This window comes from Urocampus carinirostris, chromosome 8 (genome assembly GCF_059441175.1).
Source record: "Urocampus carinirostris isolate Australia breed hairy pipefish chromosome 8, RoL_Ucar_1.0, whole genome shotgun sequence".
NCBI classification, from domain to species: Eukaryota; Metazoa; Chordata; class Actinopteri; order Syngnathiformes; family Syngnathidae; genus Urocampus; species Urocampus carinirostris.
The window spans coordinates 4,663,748-4,689,112 of NC_142356.1; the positions used below are offsets into that span (position 1 = coordinate 4,663,748).

Sequence of the window (25,365 nt, forward strand, 5' to 3'; positions counted from 1 at the left end):
GGAGATTTAGCGCTATGCTAACGTTAGCATCCGGTAGAACGTTATTATGTAACATGATTTTGTTGTTGAGTTATTGTTTTTCTTCTGTTTTTATTTTCATGTTCCAATAACCTAAATCCTATTTATTAGCTTTAACCTTGTGTTCGAATAACTCGCCGCCATACACCCAATTTTCCTTTAAGCTTATTGTTTCTTCCTCAGCATCTCAACTCAACCCGATTTACATGCCTACTCAACCCAGTTTGAGTGTTCTAACCACGCGTATTGTTTAGGCTCCTCCAAACGTAATGAGTGACCTTTTACCTGATGTTCGCACTCCACAGAATGTTTCCGGCGCGCTTCAACGCGTTTCACGTTTCGATTGCCGCGACCTTTTACTCGTCGTGTCGGTAGATGCACGGCGTTGCCAATGCATGGAGTTGTTGACCTACATCGCACCCTTCTGTGCGTCGGTGTGCTCACCTAAAGCTAGAAATGAGCACGGATGTGAAAAAGCTGCCAGAAAGCCGTGCTTGTTATCAATGTTCCCTGTAATTTTCCACGGGTCTGAGCGTTCACACAAAGTCGGTGAGCAACACTTGAAACAACAGTGAGCAACCATAATCCCAAGTGTGGCAACGGAGTCATGATCAAACATGTCCAAAACTTGACATCAAGTTACATTTTGCTGAGTTTCCTGCAATGCAAAATGATTTTTCTCTTTTGAATGAATTGACTCATGTACAATTGCAAAGGTTGTACGGCCTACAAATGTCGTTTGTTCTTACAATTCTTTCACAAGATATCCATTTTCTTTTTGTTTTCCTGATATATTATATATTACATTTTTAGCAGTAGCTCAGGAGGTAGAGCGCTCGTCTTGGGATCAAGGGATCCCAGTTCGAATCCCGGCTCGTCCGTGTTACATGTCGAAGTGTCCTTGGGTAAGACACTGAACCCCTAATACCCCCAATAAGCAGGTTAGCGCCTTACATGGCTGCAAGGCCGCTATTGGGAAATGTGGAGCACATTGTAAAGCGCTTTGGGAAGTCATTGACTTGAAAAGCGCTATATAAATGCAGATCATTTATTTTTTTTAGTGGAAGTACAATGTTCAAACGTTTTCTTCTTTTTTCCGTGTTTTTTTCTACTTTTTTCTTTTAAAAAAAAATCTCATTGTGTTTATTTTTTCCGAGCTGTTACTTTTTTCTTCATCTCATCTCATCAGCCGTACCGCTTATCCTCATTAGGGTCGCGGGGGGGCTGGAGCCCATCCCAGCCATCTTCGGGCAGTGGGCAGGGGACACCCTGAACTGGTTGCCAGCCAATCGCAGGGCACACGGGGACAGACAACTCATTCGCTCATTCACACCTAGGGACAATTTGGACCGACCAATTCACCTGAAATGCATGTTTTTGGAATGTGGGAGGAAACCGGAGTGCCCGGAGGAAACCCACGCAAGCCGGGGAGAACATACAAACTCCGCACAGAAAGTCTGGAGCTGGATTTGAACCCACGACAGGTTCCCATGACATGAACTGTGCCGCACAAGCGCTAACCACTGCGCCGCCGTGCTGCCCTACTTTTTTCTTTTTTGTTCTCTATTTACTTGTTTTCCTTCATTTCTTTCTTTTCCTTTTTTCTGGCTTTTTTCTAAATGTTTCCTTCTTTTTTTCTCTTCCTTTTGTTTCTTTTTTTCTCAGCTTTTCACTACTTTTTCACTTTGGTATTTTTATCTTTTTTGTTCCATTCCCCCCTTCTTTTAAGTCATTTTATGCATAGTTTTACATAATATTTGGTCATGTTGGGATCAAAGAAGCAAAAAAAACCTGAAGAGCCGTTTAGGACCCGAAAGAGCCGGTTCCTTTTAGTGAGCCGAGCCGAAGAAGCCAGTTCTCGACATACTCTACTAACTTTACTCAACTCCGTTTTACTTCGACTCGACTTCAAAATACCGCATTTAGGACACAACGTCGGGGGAACCCGTGTATTTTTACCTTCATGCACTCTAACTTTGACTTAAGTCGCTTCTTAATTAGTAATTTTGAGCCCTGATTTTTGTGCGCCGGCTAGATTTTCTTGTGCGCTAAGAATGTGCGAGCAGTGCGCAATTGAGCACGCGGGCAGCTTAGAGGGAACACTGATTTATTTATACAGCCCTTAATTACAAAAATGTCTCAAAGGACTGCACAGGATTACAATGGCACAATGACCTGATCTTAAACCAACATGCGGGCAAGGAACAACCCAAAACCTCAGCGTGAGGAAAATGAGAAACCTTGAGAAAAGACCTCACAAGTGGTAATCTCCCTTTCAGGATGACCAGGGTGAATTACATTTAGCATTACAGTACACAAACATAGTAAACACTAGGTAACATGTTGAAAATTTGTCCGGAAAGTGCATGACAGCAGCGACGCCCCCAGCCTGTAAAATAGTCCAGAAAGTCTATGACGGCCACGAGGCAGCTTCCCATCTCTGCCAGCTGGTCCTTGCAGGCGTTCACATGCTTCAGGTCAAACGCTGGTCCGCTGACTCATCTCAAATCGTCCTTCTCCTTCGTATCACCACCAGGGAGGCAGTCGGAAAAAGACAGGACAACACAGAAAATGAGGTGGGCATCAATAATAAGCTTTGGAATAGAAGTATGTCTTAAGCCTTGATTTAAAAACTTCCATTGAGGTTGCAGATTTTAACACCGGAAGCAGGGAATTCCATGGAAGTGGAGTGTGTGATGTGTCGGATTGTTGTTAGATTGCTGTGATATGGAGGTGGTGGCAGGAGATCTTCTGGAAGGAACCTGAGGGTTATACATTAAATGGTAAATGGTCTGCATTTCTATAGCGCTTTTCAAGTCAATGAAGACCTCCCATAGCAATTTACAATGTGCTTCACACTTACCCATTCACACATACACTCACACACCAATGGCAGTGTTCATTTTAGCTGTGAAAAGTGATGGGTCCCGGGGACTCGCACGCTCAAAAATCTATGGGTCCCAACAGAGATCTATGGGTCCCCAAAATTTGGTGTTATCCAGGTTGAAATTGTAAATCGGTGACAAATATATCATATAAATCTATATATTCGTTCAGTTTTGATCATCACAGTTTATTGGTAATACAAATCAGTTATCACTTCAGATTTTTCAGTTCATATATTCTTCGTGGTTTGCTGTCCCGTCACAGTTGTAATGCCTTCTCAAGGTCCAATCCATTATCATCCTCCTCAGAGCGTCACCAGGAATATAATTTATTCCATTTTGGGCAGAAAAGTCCTTTTCTTGCTAGTATTCTTTTGTTTATCTTCTTTCGTTGAATCCTTCGCTTCAACACACGTGTTTTCCTTGCCTCCGCGATCTTCCGAAGAATTTCTCCGCAGTTTTTTCGTGCCGGGATGATTGCCGTTTTTTTCGTTCCCGACACCGCCATTGCTCGCCACGGAAGTCCCACCTCCGCGTTCAGAGCGACCTGCTCCCCGTGACCAGCAATCACCGGATCGTGTGTGCAATCCTTTCCCTTCTTCCCCATGAAACTGTGAAAAACGTTACGCGAGTGGGTCCTGTCTCTGTTCTGGTCCTGACATATATATATCCCTCTTTTTATTTTTTTATTTTTTTATTTTTGGGAAAAGGCACCAGGGAGTCACTCAGCAGTGCTAAATAGCTCCTAAACCATAGGTGTCAAACAGGCAGCCCACGGGCCAAATCAGGCCCGCTAAGGGATTGAATCCGGCCCGCGAGACAACACTCAGAGAAGCGCAGGAGAAAAACAAGCTGCAGATTGAAATAGGTCAACTTGACGTTGCCAAAGCCAGGTGCCTCGAACAAAGACACTGTACTTGTATTTCTTTTTTTTCTCTCTCTCTCTCTCTCTCTCTCTCTCTCTCTCTCTCTCTCTCTCTCTCTCTCTCTCTCTCTCTCTCTCTCTCTCTCTCTCTCTTTTCCACCCCTTTTCTCCCACTCTCTGTCTCTGTCTCTTTCATTCTCTGTGTCTCTCTTTTTCTCTTCCTTTGTTGCTCTTTGTTTCTTTCTCTCTGTGTGTCTTTTTAACTGCTTTTGCTCTAACTTCCTTCTTTCCTTTTCTCTATTTTCTCCTTCTCTCTTCCTACCCTTCGCGCTTTCTTTTCTCTTTTCTCTCCTTCTGTCTTTCTATTTCTCTTTTGATTTCTTTCTTCCTCTTCCTTTCTTTTCCCCCTCCCTCACGACTTTTCATGTCTTTTGTTTCTCACGCTCTCTCCCTCTCTCTCTTTTTCTTTCTTTGTCCCGCCCTCTCTCCTTTTCCCCTCATCTTTCTCTTATTTCTTTATCGCTCTTTTCCTTTCTCTTTAATCTACTAGTCCGGCCCCTGACAGAGCGTTTGTTCTATCGTGTGGCCCCCGAGTTCAAATGAGTTTGACACCCCGGTCCTAAACCTTGGGTTCCCAACCCCCATCCGAGACCACTGCCCTCAAGCTAGCCGACAATCCTTTTCGAGATGCAAAACCATGTAAGCTAACAGTGGAGAGAATTTACCTTGGGGGGCCCTAAAAGTCCTACCATAAAATACAGCCAATTAGTTTTCAATGATCCAGTAACAATAGCAACAGTATATTCATCACGTCCAGAATTGTGTTTACCATTCCAGTCTATCGATTTTCATTGACCGTCATTAATCTGGTCATCCCTCTCGCTTCAGGTGATTTTCACCCCAGGTACAGGTCAAGCTGAGGTACAGTTTATTGACGATTAATGAATAATAGATAATTGTCCGTTTCTTCCCACTCCTACTACGTTTCTAGTTACAGTGCATTGCAAAAGTGATAACTTTTTGACATATTCCCATATTTCAGCATTCAAACTAATAGCTAAAAACTCTAAATGCTTTCTAAGAATCAAATTATCTCAACATGTTATACTATACAACAGAGGAGTGGGTGTTGCAAAACTATTGACCCCCTTTGAATCCATACTTAATACAATCTACCGTATTTTCCGCACTATAAGGCGCACCTAAAAGTCTTATTTTTTTTCAAAAGCTGACCATGCGCCTTATAATACAGTGCGCCTTATATATGGCTCAATATTAAATCGCAACTTACGCAACAGCCGCCGACTGGATTTTCCCCCGAACGTGGAGTAGTCTGCGGTGTATGCTGGGATTTATATACCGGCGTTTCATTGGCTAAGCACTGTGTCAATCATCATTTGAATCGATCGCTATTGGCTAAAGTTATGCGGAGCCTCGGATAGGCTAGAGGGCCGAAACAAACCTTGCAATTGATCGAAAAAGATGTGTCAATCATCAGTTAAATCGATCGCTATTGGCTAAAAATATTCGGATCCTCGGATTGGCTAGAGGGCCCAAAAAAAACCTGCAATTGGCCGAAAAAGATGTGTCAATCATCCGTTAAATCGATCGCTATTGGCTGAAGTTATTCGGAGCCTCGGATTGGCTAAAGGGCCAAAACAAACCCTGCAATTGGCCGAAAAAGATGTGTCAATCATCCGTTAAATCGATCGCTATTGACTGAAGTTATTCGGAGCCTCGGATTGGCTAAAGGGCCAAAACAAACCCTGCATTTGGCCGAAAAAGATGTGTCAATCATCAGTTAAATCGATCGCTATTGGCTAAAGTTATTCGGAGCCTCAAATAGGCTAGAGGGCCGAAACAAACCCTGCAATTGGCCGAAAAAGATGTGTCAATCATCCTTTAAATCGATCGCTATTGGCTGAAGTTATTCGGAGCCTCGGATTTGCTAGAGGGCCAAAACAAACCCTGCAATTGGCCGAAAAAGATGACTGAATAGCAAGCTTGCTAAACTACGCCATAAAGAAACATGTTTCATTAGTCTGTATCTGTAAACATTTGACTCTCCTGGATTTACTTGACTCACGGTTGTAAGAAGACCATGATTGCGTATCATTATTGAACGTGAGAACTTAGGTGAGCTATGCGGCTCTATATGTTCCCGGTATCTTGTTTTAAAACGATCTTGATGTTGCTGTGATGAGTTGAGTGAATAAACTCAATTCCAAGTGTTTATTGTCATATGCACAGTAAAGTTGCGAGCGAAAAAGAAAACAGAAACTAAGGAATGGTTGGCATTTCTTGAATCCCAAGTCTTTAACCTTCCGAATGATATTTGAAACGATGCATTTGAGTGACATCGTACGGACACCGCATCCGCACGTGTCTACGACACGTATTTGCTTCTTTGCAAGCTTTGGTAATGTTAAGGGGGTAATCAGTTGGACTGAATCATCTGACTGTTTTGTCGACCTTCCCATTGTAGCGCCTTATAATCCGGTGCGCCTTGTGTATGGAAAATATAGGACCAAAAACTTTTTTGGGGGTGCGCCCTATAAGCCGGTGCGCCCTATAGTGCGGAAAATACGGTACTTTTGCTGCAAACACTGCCACTAATCTTCGTACATCTTGAAACAGAAACATTTGCCCATTATTCCCCCAAAAAACAGCTCAAGCTCATTAAGGTTTGATGGTGATTGTTTATGCACAGCATTTTTCAGATTTTGCCACACAAAAGCACTAAAGGATCCCGGTCTGATTTTAGACTGGCCATTCTAACACCTTTTAACTATTGGTTTTAAACCATTCCGTTATATATTTGTCTTAATGTTTAGGGTCTTTGTCCTGTTGGAGGGTGGGCCAGTGCTTCATTCTAAGATATTTTGCAGACTCCAACAGATTTCCTGCCAGAATAACACTGCACCTAGCACCATACATCTTACCATCACCTCTAACGATGTTCCCAATCAGTCGCTGCTAAAGAAAAGCAACCCCAGAGCATGATGCTGCCACCACCATATTTGACAGTGCGGATTGTATTTTTTCTTATGGAGGGCACGACTAATAGTTCTCATATGCATGCATTTCCCATCTGCCTTAGCCGTCTGGAAACCCAAAGTGATAATGGGACCTCTTGGTTGCTTCTCTGATTACATTTGTCCTTGTTTGAGTTAAACGTTTAGAGGGGGTGGCCAAGTCTTGGTAGGGTTGTAGTGGTATTATGCTTCTTTCAACTTTATATTGGGCAGCACAGTGGTGCAGTGGATAGTTCTTAGGTTCATGAGATCGAATCTTCCTGTGTGGGGTTTGCATGTTCTCCCCGTGGTTGTGTGTGGCTAGGTGTGAATGAGCGAGTGAGTTGTCTGTACCTGTGTGCCCTGCGATTGGCTGGCAACCAGTTCAGGGTGTCCCCTGCCCACTGCCCGATGATAGCTGGGATGGGCTCCAGCACCCCCGTGACCCTACTGAGGATAAGTGGTGCAGATAATGGATGGATCCACTTGATATTGCTCGCACATTGTTCTGGGAAATATGCACGTATTGCATATTAGTTATTCAAGTAACATTGGCTCATTTAGAAGTTACCAGGCAACTTCTGGAGTCAGTTGACTGAGCTGAGAGAACAGGGGTTCACTCTTCTTTTGCAACACCTACTTTTCAGTTATTATTTTTTTAACATAATGTAAAATGTTGAAATAATTTAGATGGATAGAAAGAACGATAGATAGATGTCTAGATAGATAGATGTCTAGATAAATAGATAGATGTCTAGATAGATAGATATATGTCTTGATGTCTAGGTAGATAGATGGATAGATAGATGTCTAGATAGATAGATAGATGGATAGATGTCTGGATAGATGTCTAGATAGATGTCTAGATGGATGTCTAGATAGATAGATGTCTAGATAGATAGATTGATAGATGGATAGATAGATGTCTAGATAGATAGATGTCTAGATAGATGTTTAGATAGATGTCTAGATAGATGTCTAGATAGATAGATAGATAGATAGATAGACAGACAGATAGATAGATAGATGTCTTGATGTCTAGGTAGATGGATCGATAGATAGATGTCTAGATAGATGTCTAGAAAGATGTCTATATAGATAGATAGATGTCTAGATAGATAGATAGATGTCTAGATAGATATATATATGTCTTGATATCTAGGTATATGGATCGATAGATAGATAGATGTCTAGATAGATGGATGTCTAGATAGATAGATTGATAGATAGATGGATTGATAGATGTCTAGATAGATAGATAGATAGATAGATAGATAGATGTCTAGATAGATAGATATATATATATATAGATAGATAGATAGATAGATAGATAGATAGATAGATAGATAGATAGATAGATGGATGTCTAGATAGATAGATAGATGAATGGATAGATGTCTAGATAGCTGTCTAGATAGATAGATAGATAGATAGATGTCTAGATAGATGTCTAGATGGATAGATGTCTAGATAGATAGATACTTTATCCATCCCTGTAGGGAATTTCCCACTTCCAGCAGTATCCTTGTGTTGAAAATAAAATAATGATACAATAAAAGAAATATAATACATAAATACCCAATATAACGTGTTGCTATACACTATTTAAATAGTGCTACATAAAATACACACTGTAATAAAAACTGGGTAATATGCAAATGTGGGGGTGGGGTTTAATGTGGGCTTTACTTCCCGGGTGGAGTTCAAGAGCCTCATGGCATGAGGAAGAAATGATCTCCGTGGAACAAGTCTGTGACAGCAGTCACATTAATTTGGTTCCTTTTAGCAATTGTGTCGAATATGCTGTTGATTCTTCGAAAATATTTTCAGTTTTTTAGCCTTAAATTTGAAGCCTAACATGTGGCAATATGACAAAAATACTTTCTCCCGGCACTGTAATATTGCCAGAGAGGTAAAGGTGAGCACTAGTTGAATGCCCTTTCTTAGCACTCCAAGCTTTTTAAAATATTCAGCCCTTCTCTATAACCTTCCGTTCCACTGGCTCGTTGAAAAAAAATGGTGAACTGAAATCAACGTCGGTGCCGATGCCAGACATCGTTTAATATTTAAAATAAATGAAGCTTCACACTCTTTAAGATTCATCAGTCGCATGTGGAACAGTGACATGGCTTGAAGGACAGCTAAGGACAAAACGACTTGACGGATTAAGGAGAATCTATTCCTTTCTCCTTACACCTCATGGTAGGTGCGGTGTTTGGTGGTTGAGGGGTACCGGCTTATGATTAACTGCCAGGTGGAGTCCTCAAATGGGTCAAATATGGAGCGGGTCGTAAATCTCACATGGCAACTAATAACCATTATCCCTTCTCGATACATGATATATTGCCAGGGTTGGGTAGGGTTACTTTAACTGGATTACTTTCAATTATTTTTGGATTACTCCAATACCAAATATGCTAGACAAAAGAAACTAAATATGAATAAAATGACTACATTTTGTGCAGGCTTGAGGAGTAACGGACTACATGGAAAGGCAAAAATGATGTTGGCAAGCTGTTTGGATCTCTTTTCATTTTGTTTCTGTCGCATTTTATGTTAGTTTTGCCGGAGATCAAAGAGATCAAAGCCAGGAGAGAAAGCTAACCACGTGTTGTGAGTCATCATTTTATTCATATTTCGTTTCTTTTGTCTTTTATTAACATATTTGGTATTGGAGTAATGCAAAAGTAATTGAATGTACTCAAGTTAAAGTAACCCTACCCAACCCTGACAGATAGATAGATAGATAGATGTCTAGATAGATGTCTAGATAGATGTCTAGATAGATGTCTAGATAGATAGATAGATAGATAGATAGATAGATAGATAGATAGATAGATAGATAGATAGATAGAAAGATGTCGAGATATATAGATAGATGTATAGATAAATAGGTAGATTTCTAGATAGATAGATATATAGATGTCTAGATAGATGTCTAGATAGATAGATAGATAGATGTCTAGATAGATAGATAGATAGATAGATAGACGGACGGACGGACGGACGGACAGATGTCTAGATAGATAGCAGGGTTGGGTAGGGTTACTTTAACTGGATTGCTTTCAATTACTTTTGGACTACTCCAATACCAAACATGCTCATTAAAAACAAAAGAAACTAAATATGAATAGATAAATAATAGTAAAATGGGGAGAGAAAGAAATGGAGAGAGCATGCAAGAGAAAGGGAGAAAAAAAGGAGAGGAAAAGAGAGAAAAGAGAGTACCAAACTACAAAAAAATAGAAAGAAATAAAGAGAGAAAGAAAGGCTAGAGAGACAAAAAGAGAGATATTGACAGAAAAGAGAAAGGGACAAAGAGAGAAAGAGATAGAAAAAGAGTGAGTGAGAGAGGGAAATAATGAGAAAGAGTGATTAAAAAGAAAGATGAGCAAAAGACAAAAAAATATTTACCATAAAAATACCACAAAAATGCAATTTCCAAAATACTACAAAAAACAACAAAAAAACTACAGTAATACTACAGCAATTATGACTACATAAATACTTCCAAAATACAACTGCAGTAACACTACAGATATATTACATATACCCTACTCTAAAAAACTACTATACCACTGCAGAAATACGAAGATGTGGTGCTAGGAATCAAATGGACTGAACCATTTCAAGGCTGTGGAGTATTCCCGACGCTGCGTTGTTCACATTCTAGGCCTATCCTGTCCTTTATTGAGGAAATGTGGGTTTTAATATCAAACCAAAGTCACTTACACCAATGTTATAGCTTCAAGTTCCTGCAGGGGGAGCTCACTTTGAGAAAACTCCTCATAGCACAAATGTCGTAGATAGCGCGTGCGGTTTTGGGTTTGATCTTGATTATTCACACAAAGACGGATATGTAAACATTCTTGAGTGGCGTGGCTATTTCTAGCGCTAACGCGGCTAACGCGGCTAAAAAATGACTCAATTTTGTGCAGGCTTGGGGAGTAACGGAACACATGGAACGGCAAAAATGATGTCGGCAAGCTGTTTGGATTTATTTTCATTTTGTTTCTGTCGCATTTGATGTTCGTTTTGCCGGAGATCAAAGAGATCAAAGCCAGGAGAGAAAGCTTACCACGTGTTGTGAGTCATCATTTTATTCATATTTAGTTTCTTTTGTCTTTTATTGCATTATTTGGTATTGGAGTAATCCAAAAGTAATTGAAAGTAATCCAGTTAAAGTAACCCTAAAATGGTCGGCGGCGCCCTCTGTTGGCTGCGGCTGCATCGGCTCGCTACAACGGGTCAGGTGCAATCGACATTTCGTTCTGTGTACATTGTTACACAGAATGACAATACAAGGAAATTATTATTATTATTATTATTATATTGCCAACAAGTTGAATAGTTCAGTGATTGATGTCGTGGAAAACTTGGGAGCGTTTTATGGAGTGGAGATTTGACTTTGCAATTGTTTTTTTGTTTTTTTTTTCAATTTCAAAGTACCATAATTATTTGGGTATAACTGTCATGTCCTGCACGGTGGTCATGGCGCCCAGCTGGCCCCGCCCCTTGACACCATATTCTTTTGAACAACTTTCTGTTTTCTCCATTCTCTAACATTTGTCTATGGTACCGTGAACAAAAAATGGTGTCGTAATAAGATACAATTATATAAATATTGCATTGATGGTCTAGTGTTTAGGGTTCGGCGCTCTTAAAGTCGCAACCGGGTTCGATTCCCCTTGCATCCTATGTTTTAAGATTGATATTTTCCGACTGATCAGTCTTTACAGTTAAAAAAGTGTTTTATTTTACATAGGGAAAAATATTGCTATATACACGGACATATATGGTACTCATTATATTTTCAAAATGAACACTTTTATTAATGCTAAAAGCTAATCATCAAGTAGTTAAATAATTTCGAAACAGAGGTCACATTAACAAGCACTATATGAATGATAACTACTAAACATGTGCATAATAACAGTGGCAGTCGATTAGGCTCAAGAACGCTGTACATTTTAATTTCCATTTCTCAAAATACCTTCTCATACACCTTGGTACTTCACAATAATCCGTCTGGAATTGGTGTTGGCTATTTAGTCTGGTACTGAAAAATTTTACCTGTATAAAGTAACGGTATTTGATTTTATAACTTAGTACACATTCAAAAAAATACACATAATATGAATACAAGGTGTACCTAAACCATCATAAATGCCCATAACACGAATAACTAAACAATAATCATAATTTGAATGTGTACGCAATAATTTATTGAGTATTGGTTTGATGGCGCACACTTGTATACCATTCTTGTATTTTCCAGTAATTTCCGGATTCATTTTGATGGTTGTTCTCATTTGTCCAATAGGCAATAAAACACACAAAATCATGATGAAATGAAATGTTCTGCATTTATATCGCCCTTTTTCAAGTCAATGACTTCCCAAAGCACTTTACAATGTGCTCCACATTTCCCAATAGCGGCCTTGAAGCCATGTTACCTGCTTATTGGGGGTATTAGGGGTTCAGTGTCTTACCCAAGGACACTTCGACATGTCGGACTGACAATCACTCGCAACTTGATGCTCACTAACTGGGCAACAGTAGGCCAGATTCTACGCCATCTATCTCTGCCAGACCTTCATCTGTGTTTGGGTTTGTTCAGGTATGTTTGAGTGTGTTCCATTTTTTGTCCTAATCACGATTCTTGGATCGCTTAACCAATTATGCAGAAAATTACGTTTTCCGGTGTGTTCAGTTTGTTTGAGTTCCGATCCTTTGTTCGAATACCGCAGCAAATTACTGATTTTTTGGGCGTCAAATACTGAGCTGGGGTAGCTGAGGTCATGAGATTGAACCTTCCTGTGTGGAGTTTGCATGTTCTCCCCGTGCTTGCGTGGGTTTATTCCGGGCACTTCGGTTTCCTCCCACATTCCAAAAACATGCATGTCAGGTTAATTGGCCGGCCCAAATTGTCCCTAGGTGTGAATGATACCTAATTGTCTGTCCCTGTGTGGTTTGCGACTGGCTGGCAACCAGTTTAGGGTGTCCCCTGCCCACTAAGAAGATAGCTGGGATGGGCTCCAGCACCCCCGCGACCCTACTGAGGATAAACAGTGCAGATAATGGATAAATACTGAGCTGTTCGAGTACCGTTATCACTGTATTACTATGTCTTTACTATGTAATTACTATGTTAGTACCAAGTTGTCATTATTAGGAGTAAGGGTTAAATAGGCTCAACTATTAAAATTTGTCCCCTTCATTAGGGCACCGAGTAGCGGTATGATACGGCGTAGAAAGTTCAGCCCAACCTGACCTGCCTTTAAAGCCCAACACAGCCCGAGCCTGACCAATTAATGTGATGCTAAGGACATAGCCCGAATCAAACACACATTTTCATATTTCATTTGTGAAGATTCAGGAGGAAGAGAGGTGATTTTGGCTGGGGCTCGGGCTTAAGAGCTTACTGAGTGATTCACATATAAAAAAAATCCTAAGCTGATTTTAAAACACCTTTTGAAACAATTGATGATGTACTTGGGACTATGGGTGTTAAACTCATTTAAGCTCGGGGGCCACACGATAGAACAAACATTCTCTCGGGGGCTGGTTTAGTAGAGTAGAGAGAAAGAAAATAAAAGAGAGAAAGAAATAAGAGAAAGATAGGGAGAGCAAGGTAGAGAGGGTGGGACAAAAAGAGAAAGAGAGAAAAAGAGACAGAGAGAGAGAAAGAGAGCGTGAGAAACAAGAAATACAAACAGAAATAGTCAGAGAGGTGGAAAGAAAGAGAAATAATTAAATCCAAAGAGAAATAGAATGAGAAAAAAAGAGGAGAGAAGAGAGAAGGAGAGAAAGAGAGAAAGGGGAAAGACAGAAGGGGAAAGCAAGAGAGAGAGAGAGTGTAAAGGAAAAAATGAAGAGAGAGCAAAAGAAGGTAAAAAGACATAGAGAGAAAGAGACAAAACGGAACAAAAAAAGAGAAAAAGAGATAGAGAGAGTGAGAGAAAAATGGAGGAAGAGAGAGAGAGAGAGAGAGAGAGAGAGATTAGAGAGAGAGAAACACATGTACCGCGTTTGTGAGAGGCACCTGGCTTTGTTAACCTCAAGTGGACCTATTTCAAGGAGCCGGAATTCGAACTGCGATCTCTTGATCCCAAGACGAGCGCTCTACCTCCTGAGCCACTGCCGCCCAAAAAAAAAACAATAGTGGTCGTGCAGCCATGTAAGGCGCAAACCTGTTTATTGGGAGTATTAGGGGTTCAGTGTCTTACCCACGGACACTTCGACATGTAACACAGAGGAGCCGGGATTCGAACTGCGATCTCTTGATCCCAAGACGAGCGCTCTACCTCCTGATCCACTGAACCCTGTTCCAAAAAATGATTGCTAACCGTACTGACTATTGCTAACAGTACGGACTTTCGAAATGCTAATCATTCAAACACATGTTTCCAATACATTTCAAATACTTCTCAATGTGAATGGTATCCCATATTTTCTATGGATTTTGATTATTACAACATTTTTCTACGGGAATTAAAAACATAAAATTTGTTTTTGTGAGACCCATCTTGTCTTACCTAGTTTGGTCCAAAATCGGATCGTCTCAGTCACCGGTAGCTGACGCTAACGTCACCATGCTAATATCATAGTCTGTCTTGCTGTGAGTGAATAGGAGCCACAATGTTTGTCATGTTTATTATCGCTTAATAAGGAGAACAGTGATTGGCTGAGGAATTGACTCAATCTCATGATAAATAACTATCTTATAAAAGTAAGGGGAGTTTTAAGAAACACGTTGAAGGAATGGTAAACACAAATCTTGTGTAATATTATGTTCCCGATGGCCTACTTTTAGCAAAGATCAAACATCGTCTCTTTCCTTGATTAGAAGAGATTCCCTGAATAATTCAAATCTCAAACTGTAAAAAAAAAAAAAAAAAATCCTACTAAATAATAATTTGTTCCCTTAGTTTTAAAGCACGGTAGACAATTGGGATATGATTTTGATCTGAAATAAGGCTCGAAAAGTGAAATTGCGAGGGGTGGTCAGGGGTGAGGGAATAAACCTTTACCAGGGTTGGGTAGAGTTAATTTAACTTGATTACTTTCAATGACTTTTGGATGACTCCAATACCAAATATGCTAATAAAAGACAAAAGAAACTCAATATGAATCAAATGATGACTCACAACACGTGGTAAGCTTTCTCTCCTGGCTTTGGTCTCTTTGATCTCCGGCAAAACTAACAAAAAATGTGACAGAAACAAAATGAAAATAAATCCAAACAGCTTGCCAACATCATTTTTGCCATATTTAGTTTATTTTGTCTTTTATTAGTGTATTGGAGTAATCCAAAAGTAATTGAAAGTAATCAAGTTAAAGTAAACCTACCCAACCCTGCCTTTGCCTATGCATCCACCTGCTCACTCCAATGTACCAGCTCAAGTCTATAAAAGACTAAAAAAACGACCATACTGCATTTGTACTCTGTAATCCCCAGTTTTGAACAGATAATGGGTATATTCTCAGGGTCTACAGTGAATGTTTACAGTATTTGTACTATAAATATTTTGGCCTGTCTTTGAGTATTTATTGTATACAGGGTTGGGTAGGGTTACTTTAATTTGATCACTTTCAATTACTTTTGGATATATTCCAATACCAAATATGCTAATAAAAGACAAAAGAAACTAAATATGAATAAAATGATGACTCACAACACGTGGTAAGCTTTCTCTCCTGGCTTTGATCTATTCGATCTCCGGCAAAACTAACATCAGATGCGACAGAAACAAATTGAAAATAAATCCAAACAGCTTGCCAGCATAATTTTTGCCGTTCCATGTATTCCGTTACTCCCCAAGCCTGCACAAAATTTAGGTATTTTATTCATATTTGATTTCTTTTGTCTTTTATTAGCATATTTGGTATTGGAATATATCCAAAAGTAATTGAAAAAAAGAAACAAAAGAAAGAGAAAAAGAAGGAAAAATTCAGAAAAAAGCCAGAAAAAAAGAAAAGAAAGTAACATTGTAAAAAAAAAGGAAATAGAGAACAAAAAGACAAAAGTAACAGCTAGGAAAAATAAACACATTGAGATTTTATTAAAGGAATTAAAAAACAGGGGAAAAAGAAGAAAACGTTTGTGTTGCATTCAAATATTTTCCAATGATACCAAGTCAATCGGGTTGCCAACATTGTACTTCCACTAAAAAATGTAATTAAATACAGTTGTGTATCGTGCAACCGACTAAATAAGCCCCCAAATATGTTAGCGACAAAAGATACCAGGAAAAAATGAAAATTAAATCTTGTGAAAGAATTTTTATGAAAACAAATGACGTTTGTAGACCGTACAACCTTTGCAATAATACATGAGTCAATTCATTCAAAAGCCAATTTTTTTTTGCATTGCCGGAAACTCAGCAAAATGTAACGTGATGTCAAGTTTTGGACATGTTTGATCATGACAGTTGCCACACTTGGGATCGCCGTTGCTCACTGTTGTTTCAAGCGTTGCTCACCGACTTTGTCTGAACGTTCAGACCCGTAAGGAAAATTACACGGAACATTGTCTGCTAGCGTGCTATATTTGTGTGTCCCTGCAAATACAAAGCACTAAACACAGTTTCCCGTGATCTACCTGTACTTCTACTAGGATCTACAGGTAGATCAAAATGGCCGTAATGAGCACCCCTGTTTTACTTATTGATTATACAAAGTTTAAATTTGAAATGTTCTTGGGCATGCATAATTATTTGGTGTTGATGTCTTATAGTGATCCCCTCTGCCAATACCCTTCTAATCAACAGGCCCTGCTGACCCATCCAACCAGTCTGTTGTTTTCCCCTGGTACTGTTGGTGGAAGTGAATGCCTCCAAGGGGACCAATACATTTAAACAAGTTAATTATGGGGTGGCGGATCGATCCAAATATCAATATTATTGATACTAAGCATTGATTGATACTTTGCTCTTGCACCATTTTGTTTTTAAATTGACACTTTATTTGCGTAGATCACAGGTGTCAAACAGGCGGCCCGCGGGCCAAATCAGGCCCGCTGAGGGATTGAATCCGGCCCGCGAGACAAAACTCAGAGAAGCGCAAGAGGAAAACAAGCTGCAGGTTGAAATATGTCAACTTGATGTTGCAAAAGAAAGGTGCCTCGAACAAAGACACTGTACTTATATTTCTCTCTCTCTCTCTCTCTCTCTCTCTCTCTCTCTCTCTCTCTCTCTCTCTCTCTCTCTCTCTCTCTCTCTCTCTCTCTCTCTCTCTCTCTCTCTCTTTCTTTCGGCAGTAGCTCAGGAGGTAGAGCGCTCGTCTTGGGATCAAGGGATCCCAGTTCGAATCCCGGCTTGTCCGTGTTACATGTCGAAGTGTCCTTGGGTAAGACACTGAACCCCTAATACAATTACATGGCTGCAAGGTCGCTATTGGGAAATGTGGAGCACATTGTAAAGCGCTTTGGGAAGTCATTGACTTGAAAAGCGCTATATAAATGCAGATCATTTCATTTCATTTTTTCATTTCTTTCTTTCTTTCTTTCTTTCTTTCTTTCTCTTTCTCTCTCTCTCTCTCTCTCTCTCTTTCTCCCTCCACCCCTTTTCTCCCACTCTCTCTCCACCCCTTTTCTCCCACTCTCTGTGTCTCTTTTTCTCTTCCTTTGTTGCTCTTTGTCTCTTTCTCCCTCTGTGTCTTTTTAACTTCTTTTAACTTCCTTTTATCCTTTTGTCTCTTTTCTCTTTCTCTCTTCCTACCCTTCGCGATTTATTTTCTTTTTTCTCTCCTTCTGTCTTTCTATTTCTCTTTGGATTTCTTTTTTCCGCTCCCTTTCTTTGCCCCTCTCTCACGACTTCTCTTTTTATCTATTTTGTTTCTCACACTCTCTCCCTCTCTCTCTTTCTTTGTCCCGCCCTCTCTCCTTTCCCCTCCCTCTTTATCTTATTTCTTTATCTCTCTTTTTCTTTCTCTTTAATCTACTCGTCCGGCCACCGACAGAATGTTTGTTCTATCATGTGGCCCCTGAGTTAAAATGAGTTTGACACCCCTGGCGTAGATAGTGCCCCCCCCCCCCCCCCCCCCTCTCTCTCTCTCCCTATCTCTCTCGCTCTCATCCAGAGTCTGCCAATCTCTTAATTTAAGCCTGAGTGGGTGACTGACAGACACACTTTAATGACTACTTGACTAGCTTTTCTCCCTACATGTCAACTGGCTTGCTAGGCGCATCCAGCCTGCCAGGCAAAAGAGAGGGCAACAGATATTTATCGGACAGCCAGATGGATCTAAAATTGATAGAGGCAAACGGGAAGTGTGGCTTGAACTCTTTTTCAACTACAGAAAAGGAAAATACCAGGTGTTATTTGTATAGTAAAGTGGAATGATACAGTGGCAACACCACACATTTACATGAACACCTAAAAAAGCTCACCCAGCTGAGAGCCACGAGCTGGAACCAAAATATGTAAACATGTTACTGAACGAATATCTTTGAATATGTCATCACCATGGCAACTGACCAAAAAGGGCTGCTTACTGACTTTATTGTGAAAATATTACAGATGTATACGCTAGTTGTTGACATTCTTTTACAGTACTTTTATTACATTGCCGATTTTGGTTTGACTCTTTGTTCTGATGTGTAATAGGAATATTTACTTTTGATACTAGTTTTAGAGTTATATATTACAATTATATGTTTATTGTTATTATAAAGGGAGGAAGGGTTCTATCATAATTCATTTAATTTTGTTTCCAGGCAAAACATATCGGTATCAGATCGTATTAAGGGATACTACCCTATGCAATTTCCATTATCGCCAACCCCTTAACTTAGCATTACCTTGTAAATATTGCCTATATACCCCAATAATCTTTCTTTCATTTTTTTTTTTTTTTTAAGTATTTTCTTCTATGTTTACACTGTAGTTTGACGTCTAATCCACTACGTTGTTAGCAATTATCATTCTGATCTTTGATTGGCCAAGACCATCCATCCATCCATCTATTATATTCCGCTTATCCGGGGTCGGGTCATGGGGCAGCAGCCTTAACAAGGAAGCCCAGACCTCCCGATCCCCAGCTACTTCCAGCTCATCCGACGGGATCCCGAAGCGTTCCCAGACCAGCCTGGAGACATAGTCTCTCCAGCGTGTACTGGGTCATCCCTGGGGCCTCCTGCTGGTGGGACATCCAGTCTATTTTTCAACTACAGAAAAGGACAATGCCAGGTGTTATTTGTATACTAAAGTGGAATGATCCAGTGGCAACGCCACACATTTACATGAACACCTGAAAAAGCTCACCCAGGAGGCATCCTTATCAGATGCCCGAGCCACCTCAACTGGCTCCTCTTAATGTGGTGGAGCAGTGGTTCTACATAGAGTCCCTCCAGGATGACTGAGCTTCTCACCTTGTCTCTAAGGGAGAGTCTAGATCTCTAAGGGATAGCTCAGGTTTTTGGCCAACACCTCTCTCAGATTTGTGTGATACTAAGCAATATTACACGAATTTAAACGTGAAAACAAATATTTAATTTACATCTAAAACACAAATTAGTTCAATTTTTTTCAGAATCATTTGTTCTGTTTGGGCAGCAGTGGTTAGCGCGTGTGCAGCACAGTTCTAAGGTCTTGGGAACCTTCTGTGTGGGTTCAAATCCAGCTACCGGACTTCCTGTGCGGAGTTTGTATGCTCTCCCCGTGCCTGCGTGGGTTTCCTCCGGGCACTCCGGGTTCCTCCCACTTTCCAAAGACATGCATTTCAGGTGGATTGGCCGGTCCAAATTGTCCCTAGCCGTGAATGAGCGAGCGAGTTGTCTCTCCCTGTGTGCCCTGCCCACTGCCCGATGATGGCTGGGATGGGCTCCAGCACCCCCGCGACCCTACTGAGGATAAGCGGTGCAGCTAATGAGATGAGATTGATTCTGTGACCCCAACCATCGAAAGTCAAAACAATAAGAAGCAATGAGTGACACTGATTTTTGCTTAGACATTCTGCCTTCTTTACTTTGATGGTACACAGATATTCTCGTATGAAAGTGCGCCAACTGATCAAAATCTCAAAAGTGGTCAAGAAACTTTCCAAAGCAAACAAATGCCCGTGAATCAACACCGTGAATCAGAAAGCACCACACGAGTGACTTAAAATAGAATAAAATCAAGAAAGGTCATGGACGTACATGATGTATCCGTTTCTTGTTGTTGATTAGCTATGTTCCTTTTTTTTTTCAACCGTACTGCCTTTCTTATATGACATACAAACTATGTCACTGTAAATAGCAATTTGTTTATTGGAACTTTTTTTTCGGAGCTTCCAAAAGAAAAATGATTGGTTTTATCCACAGTTGCACATTTTTGGAAACATTTTTTACACATAGATGTCTTTTTACATTTTGAATCCAACTTAAATATGTTTTATATATGGTAGATCCTTGTTTACAATATTACAAATGTTTTTTCCTTTTTTTCCCTCCCATGGTTTATATGTGTGTATCTTTATGTCCACGTCTTAAGTACATGTCACGTAGTAGAAAGACACCTTAAAGCTAAAATATCCATCAGTCGGTTGGGCAGGGTGTGCAACGTATTCCTCTCAGGGGTGTGGTTATGATATCAACAGGTCCCCAAAAGCCCCCACGTCCATTTTGAATAGTGGCCTCGACTCCGTAAATAAAAGAGCAGGGAATCCACAGCGAAAAATGATCGGCTGCATGTAGCAAACTCACAGTGAGAAGCTTCGTAGAACGTGGCCAAAATATACATGTAATTCCTTCTTTGCGGTGGTCCGAAGAAAAGAAGAAAGCTGATAGTCAATTCAACAAAGTGTCAACGTGCCGGTCACACCTCACATTCCCGAGAAGGTTGCTGTTGGCAAGTGCAGGAACCGTATTCGTTGATGATGACCAGAGCTCCTTCAATATGGTTGGGCTTATAGTCAACGTAGTACTCCGGTGTGGAAATGGTCGCCATCTGCTGTATGTTTTGCTTTTGCTTCTGTTTGCGACGCTGACTGCTGAAACACTGCCTCAGCTGCCGTATTCCGGCCGGAAAGCACTTCCAGGACACGTACAACATGAGAACGATGATGAGGAAGGAGAAGATAAGTGCCATGGTGCCGGTGACCACCTTGTGGATCTGCATGGTGCTCTCCAGGTCGTCGTAGCCAACTGCGACGGTGTAGGAACCGGTGGATTCGGCGCCCTCGCCGTCGTAAGGGTTGGGGGTGAAGGGACCTAGGAACACGGAACCGCCTAGAGCCAGATCCCTGGTGGAGGCGTGCAGGCCGGCCGAGGTTACTTCCAGGGGGGGGTCTTCACAGAGCTGGAAAGCATACACTGCGTCCAGGACATCCTCGCCTTGGGCGGTGTCCGGGCTGGAGCACTGCAGCGAGGTGTCCCGTTGCCCCTGAAAGGCACTCAGCCAGGAGGCCAAGGCACAAACGTTCCGGCTGCACTCCCAGTCGTTCCCGCCCAGGGTGATGCTGTTCAGGGAGGACCAGGAATCCAATATTCGCCGGTCCACCGAAGTCAGGCGATTGGAATCCAGCATCAGCACCTTGAGGTTAGGCGCGCTCTCGAAAACGTGGGGCTCGATGTACTCGATTTCGTTGGAGGACAAGTCGATCTTGTCCAAGAAATCCCACGTCCATTCCAGGGTGTTGACAACAATGGTGGCCCGATTGTTGTGCATGTAGAGCGTACGTAGTGAGATCAGTCGAGGGAAGTGGGCCAGGTTGACTTTGACCAGCTCGTTGTGCTCCAGATGCAACTCGGTCAATTTGAAGAGTCCGGCGAAGGAGTTCCGCGCCAGGCTCTGAAGTTGGTTGTATCCCAGGTCCAGGAACTGCATGCTACGGCAGTCTTGGAAAATCCTTACCGGTACCAACTTGAGAGCGTTGTAACGCAAGTGCAGATTGGTGAGCTTCCTAAGGCCGTGAAACAGGTCGGGCTCCAGGGCCTGCAGCCTGTTGTACGAGACGTCCAGGATGCGCAGGTTGGGGAGGGGCCTGAAGGTACCGTTGGGCAGGTTCTCGATCCGGTTGCTGCTCAGATCCAGTTCCTTGACCCGCCGCAGCTTTTCAAAGGCGGCCTCCTCCACCACGTCTATGTTGTTGTGATCCAGGTAGAGCCAAGTAAGCTGCGACAGACCGTTCAGTTGGCCTTCGCGTAGTTCAGTCAAGTTGTTCTCCCTCATGGACAACCCCATAGCGCTACTGAGGTTCTGGGGGATATCCGTCAGGTTCAAACCCTCGCAGTAGAGCAGCTTGCTGTCGCAGCGGCACAGTCTGGGGCAGACCCCCTCCCCCGTGGGGAGCATTCTCAAAAAAATCCCCAACGAACACAGTATCAACCCAGGGGGCTTCTTCACCGGCCACTTGAGATACAGTCCGATTAAAAGGAAATCCATCGGCGTGAATATCCAGGGGTATCGCCAAGCAAATGTCCATCCACTCTGGATACCGTTTGTCCACTTATCATACGCAGCACATTTCCTTCACGATGTCTTCTTCTCGTTTCTCCTTCCCTTTTTAATCTTTCTTATTCCGGCATTTGAGCAAATCCTTGTCCGGATAGCATGACATGAAGTCTCTCGGTTAATGATCTACATCAAACGGCGGGTGGAGACGAAAACCACAGAAGGTACTTGAAAATCCAAACAAATATAAACCTCCCGATGGATTGATCTCAGGGTTCCTACTCACCGTTCTCCAAAAGCTGACAATCTCTATTCAGCATTTCGCTTTTGTGCTCGACACTAATTATGTGGCGATCTAAAAAGGACCCCACTGTGGTACAAATTCACCATGCCCCCCTCCCTCCTCTCTTTTCAGTGGACACCAGATCCTTGGCAGGCGGACAATGTCTTAGTTCTCCTCAAGTGAAAGCCGAAAGGCAATCCGAGGCGCAAGTTCCCCCTTTTCGGTCTGCATGCATGAGCTGGCTCTCCTCAGCTTCTCCGCAGTCCTCTGCAGCAATGAGGGGAAGAGTACATTGTTTCAAATGTCTTTCCTCCTTTTTTTTTTTTCTTTTTTTTCCCTCCTACTTAAGTTTCAGCAGGTCCTTCGGGATGCATTCTATGCCCATCTCCGAAGCAATCAAACTCGTCGGGTTTAAATCCTTTCCGAGCGGTCCATCATGCTTGATCGGAAATATATTATTGAATCAGTTTAAAAGGAGGTGAGACCAGTTCGCTGGTTTCTTAGTGATTCCATCTCATTTAAAAAAAAGAAAAAAAGAAAGAAAAGAAAACAGCAGTGGTTTCTCGCATCCCTGCTTTTGGGTCCCTTTTTCTTGTTCTGCGGGTGCCGGAGGTGAACGCCGGTGGGCGGTAAATAGGGGAAGCAAAGGAGCGAGCAGTCCCCAGCAGCATAACCGGTGCACTGGCGGCGCATGCAGAAACGCCGGCTGTTCACTGAGTGTCGTAAGACACTCACATTTCCGAGGGCGCTCTCTCTCTCTCTCTCTCTCTCTGCTTTGATTGCTCACTCACTTGGTTGTACACCCTCCTTTCTCTTCATACCAGTGATGGGAATTCCGTCTCTTTTCAAAAACCGGCTCTTTTGGCTCCCAAATGGCTCTTTTGGCTCCCAAATGGCTCTTTAGATTGTTGGTTGAGTTTTGTGTGTTGTAATGCATATATTATAAATTGTCATGCGACAGTATGCTTGGAATGACTTCAAAAGTGTAAAATAAAGCAAAAAAAAAAAAATAATAAATAAAAAAAAAAATCAAGGCAATGTATAATAAAAAAACAAAACAGTGTCAATTTAACACTCGTAGATGAGTACCACATGTTCACTGAGGTAGTGTCAGGTTTACCCACTGACACTTTTCCCGACTAGGCTTAAATAATCAGTGTTAAATTAACACTCAGATAGTACACTTTTAGCAGTACTTCAGCAAACATATGGTCCTCAATTTTACTGTATGAAAAAAAAAAAAAAAATACAATAAAAAGGGAAAAAAGGAAACCACAGACAAAATAAGAAAACAAGCTAAAAAGAAGAAAAATTTAGGAAAAAGAAACACACGGAGAAAATAATATCAGGGAAAATAAATGGAAAAAAGTGATGGAATAAGTAAATAATAATAATAATAACAAAAAAAGATAAAAATAGAGAAAATAAATAAATAAACAAGCTGGTAAATAGCAGATACAAAACAAAGGGAATAAATTAAAGGAGAAAAAAGAGGGGCAAAGAATAAAAAGTATGAAAAAAGAAGTGCAAATCTATGAACAAAAGAAACTAAATAAAACAAAAATGAATAAAGAGAAAAAAACAAGAAAACACAGGTAAAAAAGAAGTATCTCCTTCATTGTGTTATTCATTTTGTGTTTGGTATATTTTTTCTTTTTTGTCTTATCTTTTTGGTTTTTCTTCTCCCTTGCCCCTTCTTGGTTTCCTAATTAAGTATTGTTTTTTTTTTATTTTTATTGTTTTTTTCCCTTTCCTCCATTTTAACGTCCCCCCTTCTTGCTTTCCTTCTTTTGTATTGTTTTTTCCTTTATCATATTTCTTTAGTTTTCCCTTTTATCCTTTTTAATGTCTTTCATTCCTTCTTTCATTTATGTATTCAGCTTATTTTTTCTTTTCTTTCTTTCTATTGTTACCTTTATTTTCCTTTTCCCTTTTTCTCTTTTCTTTTCTCGTCATTTTATCTTTTACTTCATGTTCTTTGTGTTTTCCTTTTCTTCATTTTCTTTTCCTCATTGTTTTCTTTACTTCTTCTTTTGTTCCCTTTCCCATTCTTTATTTCGTTTTCATTCTTTCTTTGTGTTTTTATTTTTTTTGCAAAAGCCTAAGGGTAAAAACAGACATAAAGATGGACCTGTTTGGTCACTGTGAGTCTCCGTAGTTCGTATTCCTGTGTTTTTTAGCGCTTCTATTCATTCGCACGACCCAATACAGCGGCGTTAAATTGTGAAAAATTCACACTGTCCCTTTAACTTTCATATCGATTCGGGGGCCTCATTTTTTTCTTTGAATTCCAGGCCAATAGTTAAAACCAAGTACTTTAATGGATCCCCCTTCCACCATTTAATCCCCCTCCCATTAATTCATCCAGCCAAATAGTGTCTGTCTCTTTTGACCTCACCGCGAGGGAACAGCTTTACGAATTTACAGTGGCAAAGTGACGTTTATCCAGCGAATGGAATTTAAGCCTCCGTTTTTATGTTATTTTTTCAGAACATGGAATAATTTGTGTGATGGCATGAGCGAGATTATAATGAACGTGGCTAAAAAAAGAAACACGTGTCTGATTGTTATCGTGGTTCATCTACTAATGTCTTGCTAATGGAGAAACACCAGCAAGTGGGGGAAAATCACTGGGTGTGTATTGCGACATCTGTAATTGAATTCAAAATAAAAGAAGAGAATTATCTATGGTGTTTCTGATTATAACCAGGGTTGGGTAGGGTTACTTTAACTGGATTACTTTCAATTACTTTTGGATTACTCAGATACCAAATATGCTAATAAAAGACAAAATAAACGACCATATTTTCCGCACTATAAGGCGCACCTAAAAGCCTTTATTTTTTTCAAAAGCTGACCATGCGCCTTATAATACAGTGCGCCTTATATATGGATCAATATTAATTCACAAAGTCTTGCAACT

General features: G+C 40.9%; 2 protein-coding genes across 4 annotated transcripts in view; one reads left to right on the forward strand and one right to left on the reverse strand.

Moving 5' to 3' along the window:
• Window positions 1-25,365, forward strand: part of ctnna2 (catenin (cadherin-associated protein), alpha 2) — a 557,688-nt gene that overhangs the window by 278,462 nt on the left and 253,861 nt on the right. The window lies entirely within an intron of this gene.
• On the reverse strand, window positions 19,723-23,164 carry lrrtm1 (leucine rich repeat transmembrane neuronal 1). Its single transcript, XM_088341401.1, has one exon. The coding sequence runs from the start codon at window positions 22,148-22,150 to the stop codon at window positions 20,582-20,584; it is 1,569 nt and encodes a 522-aa protein (XP_088197527.1). The 5' UTR covers window positions 22,151-23,164; the 3' UTR covers window positions 19,723-20,581.

What these genes read in the sequence shown, in the direction of transcription:
- lrrtm1 (XM_088341401.1), bottom strand. Translation starts at nt 22,150, where the DNA reads ATGGATTTCCTTTTAATCGGACTGTATCTCAAGTGGCCGGTGAAGAAG.